Raw genomic sequence first — 12,743 nt, 5'->3', positions numbered from 1 at the left:
ACCTCTGAATTGAATAAAAAAGAAAAGGAAAGAAAAAGAAAGAAAAAAAGAAAAAAGCTCTGTGGAGGCAGGGGGAGGGGGATAACATTTGAAGTGTAAATACATAAAACATCCAAGAAAAATACAATTAAAATAAATAGAAAGAAAGAAAGAAAGAAAGAAAGAAAGAAAGAAAGAAAGAAAGGAAGAAGCTCTGTGGTGGTCCACACCTTGAAGGCAGAGCAGGTGGATTTCTGTGAGTTTCAGGACAGGATGTATAGAATTAGAGGACAGCCAGGGTAGTATTTCTCTCTCTTTCCTCTCATCTCCTTCCATTTCTTTCTCTTTCCTTCTCCCTTTACCTGTTTCCTGATTACAGACACACTAACTGCTCAAGCCCTTACCATCACAAGTCCCAGCTATGATGGTTTATACGCTGAGGATGTGAACCAGGATGACCCTTCCTTCCTTAGCTCCTTTGGTTAGGTATTTGTTATGACATGGAGAAAAGTAACTAACCAGCATTCAGACATGCAGACGACAGTGAATCACCAACCGAGAATCAACTCAGACGTCCAGATTTGAAATGGGGATGTATGTTCAGCGTGACCCTGCTATCCTGCTTTTCCAATATGAAGTGTCACCACAGAGCTGAAGGATCTTTACATTGTTTATGCTACACAATCAAAGGAATGAGAGCTGGAGATGGCACAACAATTTAGAGCACTGACTGCTCTTCCAAAGTTCCTGAGTTCAATTCTCAGCAACCACAAGGTGGCTCACAATCACCTATAATGGGATCCAACTGTGTCTTTCGGTGTATAAAAACAGACACTCATACACATAAAATACATAAATCAAGGGCTGAATGAGACAGCACCATCTCACAGTCACTGATAATTAGTGAATCTAGGCACCAAGTAGCTGCAACGTTACTATAAAAAGGGAAGGAGGAGGTAACCACAAGGCATCAAGAAACCACCCTTAGAGAAACAGATGACAAATCCTCTTTGACTGGTGGCAATTCCCTGAGTGTTTAGTTCATCATGTACCTCATAAACAATGTGTTTTCTTTTGCGTATGTGTGTGCTGTATGCATATATGCCTGTGTGCATGACATGTATATTAGCACCTGCACACACAGAGGCCAATCAGATGTCTTCCTTCATTGCTTATTAGCATAATTCTCTTAAAACAAAGTCTCTCACTGAACCTGAAACTCACTTTTGGATGGCCAGTGAGCTATTCAGATGCAATTGTCTCTGTATCTGTAACACTGTGGTATTGTGGTTTGCCCTGGAGTTATCTGTATTTTGATGGTAATTCCACTGCCCCAAGGATGGCTGCCTAGTCACATACTCAGGACTCAGGTGACTTCACCAGAACCTTCTCCCCATTTAATCTGTAAAATACAGGTGAAGACAGGTACAGGATAGAAGGAGGCCTGTCACTGGACGAGAAGGTAGGATGGGCGGGAGAAAAGTTTGAAGGAAGAGGAGACTGGAACGGAAAGGGGGAAGAGACAGGAAGGACAGAGAGAGAAGCTGTGGTGAAGACAACATGGAAGCTGACATTAAGATTCCATGCTGTACCCTTACAGGTTGTTATAAATGTTAAGTGATGGAGGTGTACAGGGCTTTGTATGTTGAGGTGGGCAATTATATCTTATCAATTGGATCAAAGGTTATTGTGTTGTGTTCTTTCATGTGGCAAATTGACTTTAGGAAAGTGTGTGGCGGCTAGAAACACAGGGCTACCGTGGAACTGGAATGTGTGTTTCTGGCATGGAAACCTGCCTTGGGAACTAGATAGGTAGAGAGATTGCTGATGGCTCAGAGAGAGGCCTTCAGCAGTGTGATATGGGATGGAGCAAAGCAGATGAGAGGCTTTGTTGACTGAGACTTAAGATATCTACCAAATATCATGGGGCATTGTGGTAATGGATCTTGTGGGGGATAAAAAGACTTTTATTTTTTATATTTTTAGGACAACACTGTGGTTACAAGCACAAGTAGCCATAGCTGATCTTTTGTAGGTGGATTTCCTGGACCTGTGCTTTGCTTTAGAATTAAATGCAGGGCTGGATGTGGCGGTCCATCCCTTTAGTCCCAGTACTCAGAGGCAGAGGCAGGCAGATCTCTGAAGCCAGCCTGATCTATATATCAAGTTCCAGGACTACACTGTCTCAAAAAAGAACAAACAAACGAAACCCATTAGCTAAGGGGGCGGTGGGGCCGACTGAAAAGCAATGAACGCACCAGATGAGCCAGTCCTCCCTGGACTACAGAGCTGTTAGACACACTCCCTACAACTACAACACTCCACCTGAGGGAAGAGGGAAATTCATAAAGACTTGGGAAGTAAATAGAATTTAAAAGACTCAGAAAGATGAAATGTACAAGACTCACAAGCCTCCTCCCCAAGGATATACAGGGAGCAACAAGAGGAGGATTTTGCCCCTTGGATGCCCTTACTCATGTAGCCTGTTGTCTTCTTTTTCAGACAGGGCCTATGTAGTCTTGACTGTCTTAGTTAGACAGAAATACTTCTTTGGTTAATTAATGGTGCCCTATCTGGGATGAACATTCAGAAAGTCATACAACAGGAGCCCTGAACCAAGTCTCTCATGCCTCAGAGTGCTATCTAGACAAAAACTACTAGAAAGATCAGATACTGCTCTTATGCAGAATATACTTCCAGAGGTCCACGCCTACTTTTTAAGTTCTTAGTCATAAACTCACTTACCTGAAGTGGACGTGTCTATAATGAACTCCTGTTGGAGTTCACCATGCTGAGCCACCCGGGCTTGCTCCTCCAAAACCTGGTTGATAACCTCCAGTCCTGAAGCCACATCTCGGGGAGTCAAGTCAAAGGAGGCTGACTCCTCACATATCTTTTCCTGAGGGCCAAAGAAGACCTGTGTTTCAGCAGAGTGGGGCGGAATGGGGACTCTAGGAAGCAGAAGTGAGATGTAGGAAGGACTGGAAGTAGTCCCCAGAGCCCCAGTTCCTGGTCTACAAAGTCAAGTCAAAGTTGGTCCAAGGAGATTCACTGCCCAAGCCAATATTCTAGAAGATTATTTCACTTTAAGTTGCCAAAATTTTGTTATTAGAAAATTTATCAGCAAAAGCAGTAATTTTGGCTTCAAAAGTCAGATGATACCACCAATCAGCTTGATAATCCCCATAGCAATAGCTGCCTGGAGTCAAGTAGGAAATAAGGTCCTGCTGTGGGGAGACCTGGCTCTCCATCAGTTTCATCCCAGGCTCCACAGCAGCTAAGGATGAGGCTACTCATCCTCTGACGTCATTCTACATAGCCCTGAGTAAGCAGCAGCAACAGACTCAGGGGTAAGCTAGTGGTGGTGGCTTACTGTGATGGTGTGATGGTGTGCTGGTGAAAAAGGACAAAGGGAGTCAGGGAGTCTCTAAGAATTACCCATGATGCTATTGCTACAAAAGATGAGCTGCTGTCTTCACAGAAGTTTCCTAAATGTCAAGCTAAGTAGCCTGAAGAGAAAGAAATACCAGAAAAACTAGAGCATGGTACAAGAGAGAGCAGAGCCAGCCTATCCCTACAATGTCTAAAATGGCACAGGCCCAGTGAGAGGCTCTTGTGTGGATGTGTACCTAAGGGCACATCTGAAGCCTAACTAGCCAGACTATGGCCCAGGTGAAGGAACTGATAAGACTACCAGGACAGCAACAGCACCTAAGTTTGCTTGGTCCCAAGAACCATGCCTCTGGATCCAGAGTAGAGCTTTTCCAGAAACATCGAGAAAGCTGGGAGAGACAGGAAGCACTGAGCATAGAGGCCAAGGGGACTCACCACATTGTGAGCTTCATCAAAGATTACAACCGTTCCCTTCAGGTCAATGTTGTGTGCCTTACGACTCTACAAAAAAGGGAAATTACCATGAGCTGAAGTCATGCTGGGCCAGCTATGAGTGCAGGCCTGCATATACAGGAAAGAAGGGAACCTGAGGCAGGTGGAGACCACCAAGTATCATAAACAGGTACCACACAATATGGAAGAAAGAGCAAAGGTTCTCATACTCCACTATGAGAGCTGTCTCCTTCTCCAAGCTGACTGTGAAAAGCAGACTTACCTGTCCAAGCCTGACCACAGCTGGATGCTTGTGGCAATCTGTCCCAAGGAATTGCTCACACAAACGAGTATATTGTTACAGTCAACAAAATGACCAAGTAAGCCAGTTAAATGGCTAGGTAGGAAAAGGTCCCTAAGTTTGATGACTTGAGTTCAATCCCTGAAACCACAGGTAGAAGACTGAACGACTGAACCGACAAGTTTATGGGTACTGCTCTATTTTCTTTTGTCTTATTTTATAACACTAGGTACCAACCCGGGGCCTTAAGTGCTCTGCAGGGCCTTAAGTGGTTCCTGCAAGTTACCACTCTGCAAGGATCCATGTGGATCCGCATGCTCTTGCTGTTTCTCTGTCAGTCACTTTCACTAAGCTTGAGGTGGCCTTGCTCTTGTGATCTTTCTGCTTCAGTTTCCTGAGTGCTGAGGTTACAGGAATACATTACCATGCCTAGCACCACACGGCCTTTTTTTTTTTTTAAGATTAATTTTTATTTTACGTATAAGGGTGTTTTGCCTTTGGGCATAATCTGTGGACTATAGTCATGCAGTACCCACAAAGGCCAGAGGAGGGCATCAGATTTTCCTCAAACTATAGTTAGAGCTCTGTGAAATACCATGTAGGTATAGGGAAATCAAATCCAGGTTCTCCAGAAGAGCAGCCAGTGAATGCTCTTAACCACTGAGCCATCTCTCCAGCACCGCATCTAGCTTTTGACAGATGTGGGTATTATATAAACTCTATTTTACTCCCTCATAAAGAATGAGCCTTGGGTAGTGTGTCTGAGACTTACTCAGGTCTCCTTGCTGGCAGTTTCTACTACAGGGTACATATACCAGGACCAGCTTCCCACTTGTCAGTAAACTCCAGTGACTGCATGCCTATTGTAACGGTCTTTTTAAAAAAGCACACGACCGGTTCCTGCAAGTTACCACTCTGCAAGGATCTGCATGGATCCGCGTGGATCCGCATGCTCCTGCTGTTTCTCTGTCAGCCACTTTCACACACTGTCCCCTTGGTGGGTTGTTACCACGCCTGATACACGCCATGCTAGCCCCAAGCATTGTAGAGCCTAGCACTGCTTCCTGTCACAGACTCTGCTCACACTCCCAACAACCCAGTTAAGTCATGACTCAACAAACTGGAACTCAACAACCAGACTTATATGTTAAATGTTCAATATACAATACATCCACACAATTAACTTACAACCAATTGATAAGAATATAAACCGACCACCTAGATAAGATATAATTTGTTCATCTAGACATACAAAATACTGTACACATCCATGCCTTAAGAATAGTCATAACAGGGCTGGAGAGATGGCTCAGTGGTTAAGAGCACTGACTGCTCTTCCAGAGGTCATGAGTTCAATTCCCAGCAACCACATGGTGACTCACAACCATCTGTAATGGATCTGATGCCCTCTTCTGGTGAGTCTGAAGACAGCTACAGTTTACTTATATATAATAAATAAATAAATCTTTAAAAAAAAAAAAAAAAAGAGTAGTCATAACAACCTGTAAGTGTGCAGAGAGGAATCGTGGCATCCGCCTCCATCTTTTCTAGGCTGCTCTTCCCCTCTTGCTCCGGTCTCCTCTCCTCTCTAAAACTTTTCTCCTGCCCATCCTTCCTTCTCATTCAATGGCAGGCTTTGTTCTATCCGGTACCTGCCTTCACCTGCATAGTGATATCAACGTACACTGGACTAAGGACTTTTTCTCCCTAGAAGGTAGCCACTAGCACACTATGTTGACAGGGCTACTGCAAGATCTACACATCCACCAGCCGCAGCTGGGCTTACATTTGCCCCACACCTCACACCTTAATTTCCTTTTACCTTTGTTTGCTGCTGCTGCTGCTGCTAATTTACTTTGTGGTGGGTGGAGAGTGCTTGTGTGCTAAGGTTCACAGGTAGAGGCCATAGGACAATGCAAGAGTTCTCACCTTCCATCATGTAGTCTCAGGGACTGAACTCAGATCATCAGGCTTGCGTGGTGATAAGCACCTTCACCAGCAGAACCATCTTGCCAGCCTGCTTCTCTTTGTGTATGTATGAGGTGCTGGGGACTGACTACAGGGGCTCACATATGCTAGACAAGTGCTCCACCAATGGGCTAAGTTCAGAGACCTTTAATTCTCTAAGAATTCCTTAAGTGTCTTTAATTTCAGCCATTTCCATCAGAATGCAGTATAATTAACCAATTTTTTGGGTCTAAATTGACCTTTTGACTAAAGCTGTTAAATACCTTCCGACAGACAGAAGTGGCCATTCTGTAACTTCAGAGGCTTCTGGTTTCTTAGTAGTGAGCTGGACTGTTTAATTCTGAAAGTCTCTTTGTAGGTCCAGGTCCTTTGAAAGGCTACAGCATTTCCTCATTTTCGACAACTTGCTTGTTTCAATTTTTTAAAAAAATTTTTTGAAGTTTTTATTGACTTTGAAATATTTATAGCTGCGTATTTATTTTTTTGATAAAACAAAGAGCAAATGTATGCACAGTTTAAATTAGCACTGGAACTCTGACATACTATAACTTTAATAAGCACATTGGCAAGGAAATTTGCAAGGCATGAATGACTAAATCACTTACTTTTCCACGTAGCACGTTCAATAATAGAAAATAAAGTTTGACCCTAGTATTTGTGTGTGTATGTGTATACATACATATATCTTGAAAAAATAAATATATACACCATTCTCCACTAGGATTAATGCCAAAAAATTTTTTTTCTGACTAACAGTGGGAACATCAAGATGTCTTAGAAGGTAAGGCATATAACACCCAAGCCTTGAGTTCAATCTCTGAGAACTACATTATGGAAGGAGAGAACAAGCATTGTAAGTTGTCCTCTAACCTCTACATATGCACAATGGCTCATACATACATACATACACTCATACACAAATAAATTAGTACTTTACAATTTTCCTTTAAACTTAATTGATAAAGCCAGTTGTGACGGCGCATGTCTTTAAACCCAGCACCGGGGAGGCAGAGACAGGTGGATCTCTGTCAGCTGGAGGCCAGCCTAGTCTACAAAGTGGTTTCGAAACCTTGTCTCGAAAAACCAAAACCAAAAAGAAAAAATAAAACCTAATACAGTTGAAAGGAAAAACTGACTTAGAGTTTATACTAACCTTCTCTCAGAGTGTGACAGCACACACCTTTATTTCAGGAGACAAAGGCAGACAAATTTCTCTGAGTTCAGGCCAGCCAGGGCTACACAGTGAGACCCTATCTCAAAACAAAATAATAAAACCTTAATTTTCCTAATTCTTTTAAAAGAGTCTGAGCTTGAAATTTTGATGTAAGTATAACTTGTTTTGTTTTTCAAGACAGGGTATCTCTGTGTAGCCCTGGCAGTCTTGGAACTCACTCTGTAGACCAGGCCTGCCTCTGCCTCCCTAGTACTGGGATTAAAGGCGTGCACCACCACTACCCTGCTAAGCCTAACTTTCCTTTATAATTAGCAATATGGGAATAAGTATGAAATAAGAATCCTCACCCTCAAGCCAGGCAGTGTCACACTCAGCAGGCAAGCAGAGACAGGAGGAATGACTTCAAGATAGACTAGGATACACAGAGACACTGTTCAAAAACTTTTCAGTTCCAGCCTTTGCATTCAGATTTGCAGTGAGAAAGACCAAGGCTCATTCTTCCAAGTCTATAGCCACCTATTCCAGCACCACGGTTTGAAAAACATAAAAACTGCAAAAGTTCACTCTCCATGGAATTCCTCTGATGTGTACACCACAATAACTTAATAATACAGTACAGTAGTGGTTAGTGCTGACTAACTGCCAACTAGGGGCCAACAAGATGGCTCCGCAGGTAAAGGTACATGTCTTGTCTTCGCCAGATCCACTGAGGCCCTCTTTCTGTCCTCTCCAGTTATCTCCACCCTCCATCTGCCATTCAACAGCATCTCCTGCTATCTACTCCCCCAACTCCAGACACTAAAATCAAGCTCTGTAAGAGATGGCTAAGTAACACCTCCACACTCTTAAGTTCTTGATATATATTTACCATAGGGAGTAGAAGCAAAAGATGCCCACCAGGTTATTACTGGCACCAGAAGTTACTGAATTTGTCCATGTGGACAGCTGTAGAAGCCAAGAATGTTGGTAGAGTGATTGCCTAACACGCATGAAGCCTTGGGTTTTATACCCAACACTACATAAAACATATCTACTGGTACATACCTACAATTGTAGCCCTCAGGAAGGTCATCTTCAGCTACATGGCAGGCTAGAGGGCAACCTGAGATACATTTGACCCTATGTTTAAAATAAAAAAGCCAGGTATTGGCCCAGCAAGAAGGATCAGTGGGTAGACACTTGCTATCAAGTCTGAAAGCCTCAGCTCAGTCTCTGGGACTCATGTGTTAGCAGGGAAAGTTAACTCCTCCAAATTATCCTGATTTCTACAAACAGTGTGCATGCCTTCATGCACATGCACACACACACTAAATATGTAATTTAAAAATGTTAAGAAAAAAGACTCTAGCTATGTTAAATGAAACAAAAAGACAGCCAGATAAACATCAGGGAGGACAAAAAATGCTCAAGTCCTGGGTCGCCTCGGTACTTCCTGTGATCTGATTTGAAAGTAGCAGAGCTGGATCATCAGGACCAACAGCAAGCACTGGCTAAGGCTAACAATCCAGGTTCTTCTCATTCTGCTCAGCCTGCCTAGTTGCTCAGATTAAAGAACCCATAGCTCTGGACTACTCACAACTGCATCTGGACAGGTTTTCAGACTAATCAGTGATGAAAAAGAGGCCTCTTGCCCACGTTTTCTCTCTGAGGACCTAATAAACAAAGGTTCAGGTGGCCCTCCAAAGCCCAGGGACAACTCTGGACACCAGTAGTCAGTCATCAGCTTCTCACCTTAGCATCCAACAAGTAATTGTATGGCATAAAGATGATATCAGCTTGCTGCTTCAGGTTTCGAGAGAGGTAGTATGGGCACACTCTGGGGGAAAAGACAGAAGACCTGTAAGTCCCTTCACAGGGGTATCCAAAAGATACAACCATTACATGAGTCATTATGCCCTCTGGTAAAGGAGGAACCTCTCATTCTGTACACAGAGCTTCAAAGAAATTGGTACATGGAATAAAAGGGCAGCCCATGTGAGTTTTTCACTATGTGAAGGTATCGTCTGTCTTCACACGATGGGTGCTGTGCTTGGTGGTGTACACCTTTATTCACAGCATGTAGGAGAGAGAAGTAAGTAGATCTCTGATCAGGCCAGCCTGATCTTAAAAATGAGTTCTGGGGGTTGGAGATTTAGCTCAGTGGTAGAGTGCTTGCCTAGCAAGCACAAGGCCCTGGGTTCGGTCCCCAGCTCCGAAAAAAAAAAAAAGAAAAAAAGAAAAAAAAATGAGTTCTGGGTCACCTAGAACTACACAGTAAGACCCTGTTTCAAAAAACAAACAAACAAAAACCCAACTCCAAAACTTTATGGGGTCAGGGAAATATCTCAGGGATATTCTCAGTTCGACTCCTAGAATCCATATAAAGTTGGAAGGAGAGAACCAACTCCACAAAGCTGTCTTCTGACATCCACACCAACCAACCATCCATACATATATACCCAAGTAATAACAGTCTGAGAATGTCACTCAGCTCAACGTTTGCCTAGCATGTACAAAGCCCTGGGCTCAATCCCCACAACCATATAAACCAGACCTGCTGGTGCAGCTACCACCACAGCACCCAAACACTAGAGCAAAAGATCAGTTCAAGGTCATCTATACAGATAGAGCTCAGCGAGTAAAGTGCTTCCCATAGAAGCATGAAGAACACAGTCCAGGTCCCCAAAATCCATATAAAGCCAGACATTGTAATATCGGAGAGGTGGGAAGCAGAGACAGAATTCTTGTAAGTTCTCAGACAAGTCAGCCTAGCATTCTCAGTGAGAAAAGAGATTCTATCTTAAGGTACAAAGCAAGAACCAACACTCAAGGTTGTCCTCTGACTGCCACATATGGTGCAGCATCTGTACACCCACATACATACCATACATACATACACAAAGATTTTTTAAAAGGGGTGGGAGGATTCATGGTCATCTTGGCCACAGTGAGCTCAAAGCCAGCCTGTGTTACATGAGATCCTCCCTGCCTAAAAAAAAAAAAAAAAAAAAAAAACAAAACACCCTCCAAAAAAACAAAATCCTGTTAGGTGGTAGTGGCACACAGCTTTAATCCTAAGCACTTGGAAAGCAGAGGCAGGTGGATCTCTGTGAGTTCAAGGTTAGCTTGGTCTACAGATTGAATTCCAGGACAGCCAGGGTGGTTACTCAGAGAAACACTGTCTTGAAAAAGAAACAAACAAACAAAGCCAGTCCCATTCTTGGGTACAGGTTATGAGAAACAAAAAACATAGAAATACAAGAAAGAAATAAAGAAAGAAAGAAGTAAAGAAAGAGAGAAGTAAAGAAAGAGAGAAAGGAAGAAAGAAAGAAAGAAAGAAAGAAAGAAAGAAAGAAAGAAAGAAAGGAAGAAAGAAAGAGAAAAGAAAGGAGAGAGGGAGGGAAGGAGGGAGTAGGGAGGGAGGGAAGAAAGGTAGGTAGATAGGTAGGTAGATAAGTAGCTTGTTTTCTCCTTGGTATAACAAAGTCTAAAGTCTCAAGTCTCAATCTGTCGTTCCTTTCTGCCGTACTGGGAATGGACCACAGCCTCACGCAAATCAGGCAAGAACTACATACAGCCTTAGCCATCCAAGCTTTCCTCATACCCACTTCAGTCTACAGAACTGTAAGTCATAGATGTACGTGGGAGGTAGAGGCAAAGAGGATAACATTTCATGGTCATTTTCAGTTACACAGCAAACCTTGAAGTCAGCCGGGCTATATGAGGCTCTGTCCCAAATAAAGAAAACAAATAAAAACCTATAGGTTTACTATCCTCAGAAGGGAGCTAAGCTTCACATACACATAAGGAAAGTCAGTCATCCATGGTACACCAACCCAGAGAGCACTTGGAGAATGAGCACAAACAAAACTGAGCCTCTCCATGCAGACACCTCACAATGGTCATCCTGGGGTGAAGTAAAGGACAGGACAGAGCTGATTTCATAGTTTTCACCTTATATTCCTCAGAACTGTTTCAGTTTTTTACACTGTTAGTTTTATAAAGAGAAAAGTAAATGTATTGTGCTTCTCATAGGATGAGAGTCTATCAAGGAAGGACAAAATAGCCATGGCCTCACTGGGAGAAGGTCTCACTTGTGTTTGCTTCCGTTCTTCACAAGGTCCTCAATATCCAAGATGGGGGTAGCCAGCTCTTGCTCCAGGCTTTTCTCTGCAGGTAAGATAGAAGTACACACAGATGCTTAGGGTCCATTTGAGTATCCAAAGACCCCAAGAGACACCCCAAACAGAAGAGCTCCTATGAGGCAGCTAACATGGCATTCTACTCCCTCTGGACTTACCAGAGAGATTCCTTACCAAGTGGACCAGGTCCCCAGGAGAGACCACAACCTGTCCAGAGAAACACAGGCTGGGATCCCTATCTCAGGCTGCATCTCACCTCCCGAGTGGCTTGTGAGCAGCTGGTACCCAAGTGGCAAGGAAGAAACACAGCCTAGTATCCCTGTGCTTTGCCTCCAAGTGCGGCTTATTGAAGTGAAACGCAGTCCCACACTAGGAAGCTAACAAGGACAGGGAATGACAACTCTAATCGTGGAGTTTTCAAACCGGTCACCAGGCCCAGATTCACAATATCCATATTAGAGAGACCTGAGGGCTGGTGCAGGTACAAATCTACATCTAAGGCCTGGACGATCACACACAGAGACAGCCAAGAGTTGTCAGTATCACCAGACCAGACAATAAAGCAAGCAAGAAGAAACAGAGCTGATGTGCTCACCACAGAGCCATGTCACATCATATCCTTCTAGCAGGCTGGGAACAAAGATGCTGGGTGCTGAGAGACTCTCTCCCCTGAGCTTAGGCTTGCAACAGATGCAAAAGCGTCACTGCTAGGGCCCTGGGCAACAGGCAATGATGTTGACCCTCAGACCATCAAAGCCTTACAAGTGATCCAGAGCTACATTGCCTGAACTCTCCTACACTACATAGAAATCTCAGTCTCAACCCTAGGGTAGAAAACAGAGGAACTCTAATCTGAAAGAGGCTGACGCCCCCGGCCATTCAGCCAGTTAGACACATGTATGACCCTGAGGTTACAGAAAACACTGAGGGACACAACGCTGGAAGCTGTTCTTGTCATAAGTCAGCAAATGAAAAAGAGGGATGCAGTAAACTCAGAGGAAGACAGGTGTGCTCAACTCCCAGCTGCAAGTAATGACACCTGCATTCAAGTTCTTAGGGAAACTTGTCCAAGGCCACTCTGTCAGGAATAGACCAGGGCCAATGGGAAAGTAGGTTCTCAACGTGAACCCTGTTTGAACAGGCGGCCTGCCCAATGTGAGAGCCATTCCTGACTGCTTTTGGAATGCACGAGCTCTTCTCCATCTATTAACGAGGAAACCCCTCAGGATCAAAAGACACCACCCAAATACATAGCCACGCTCTGTCCCACGGGGTAAAGCAGGTAGGTTGTGGTGCTACTGATCTAGAAGACGACACAGGCTTCACCCGAACTGTGCAGCAGCCATCAGGGATGGCTTGAAGAAGTTGGTCTCAC

The 12,743-nt window shown here is 43.8% G+C and overlaps 1 protein-coding gene across 1 annotated transcript in view; it reads right to left on the bottom strand.

Moving 5' to 3' along the window:
- Positions 1-12,743, bottom strand: part of Rtel1 (regulator of telomere elongation helicase 1) — a 33,814-nt gene that overhangs the window by 17,304 nt on the left and 3,767 nt on the right. The window contains exons 7-10 of the mRNA XM_032904982.1: positions 11,321-11,396; positions 8,979-9,063; positions 3,808-3,873; positions 2,725-2,878 (exon numbers count right to left, since the gene is read on the bottom strand). Coding sequence (XP_032760873.1) covers positions 2,725-2,878; positions 3,808-3,873; positions 8,979-9,063; positions 11,321-11,396 — 381 coding nt within the window. The remainder of the gene's footprint in view (positions 1-2,724; positions 2,879-3,807; positions 3,874-8,978; positions 9,064-11,320; positions 11,397-12,743) is intronic.

Source organism: Rattus rattus, chromosome 5 (assembly GCF_011064425.1).
Source record: "Rattus rattus isolate New Zealand chromosome 5, Rrattus_CSIRO_v1, whole genome shotgun sequence".
Lineage (NCBI taxonomy): Eukaryota > Metazoa > Chordata > Mammalia > Rodentia > Muridae > Rattus > Rattus rattus.
The sequence above is the reverse complement of the archived record's forward strand: the minus strand, read 5'-3'. Positions and strand labels throughout refer to the sequence as shown.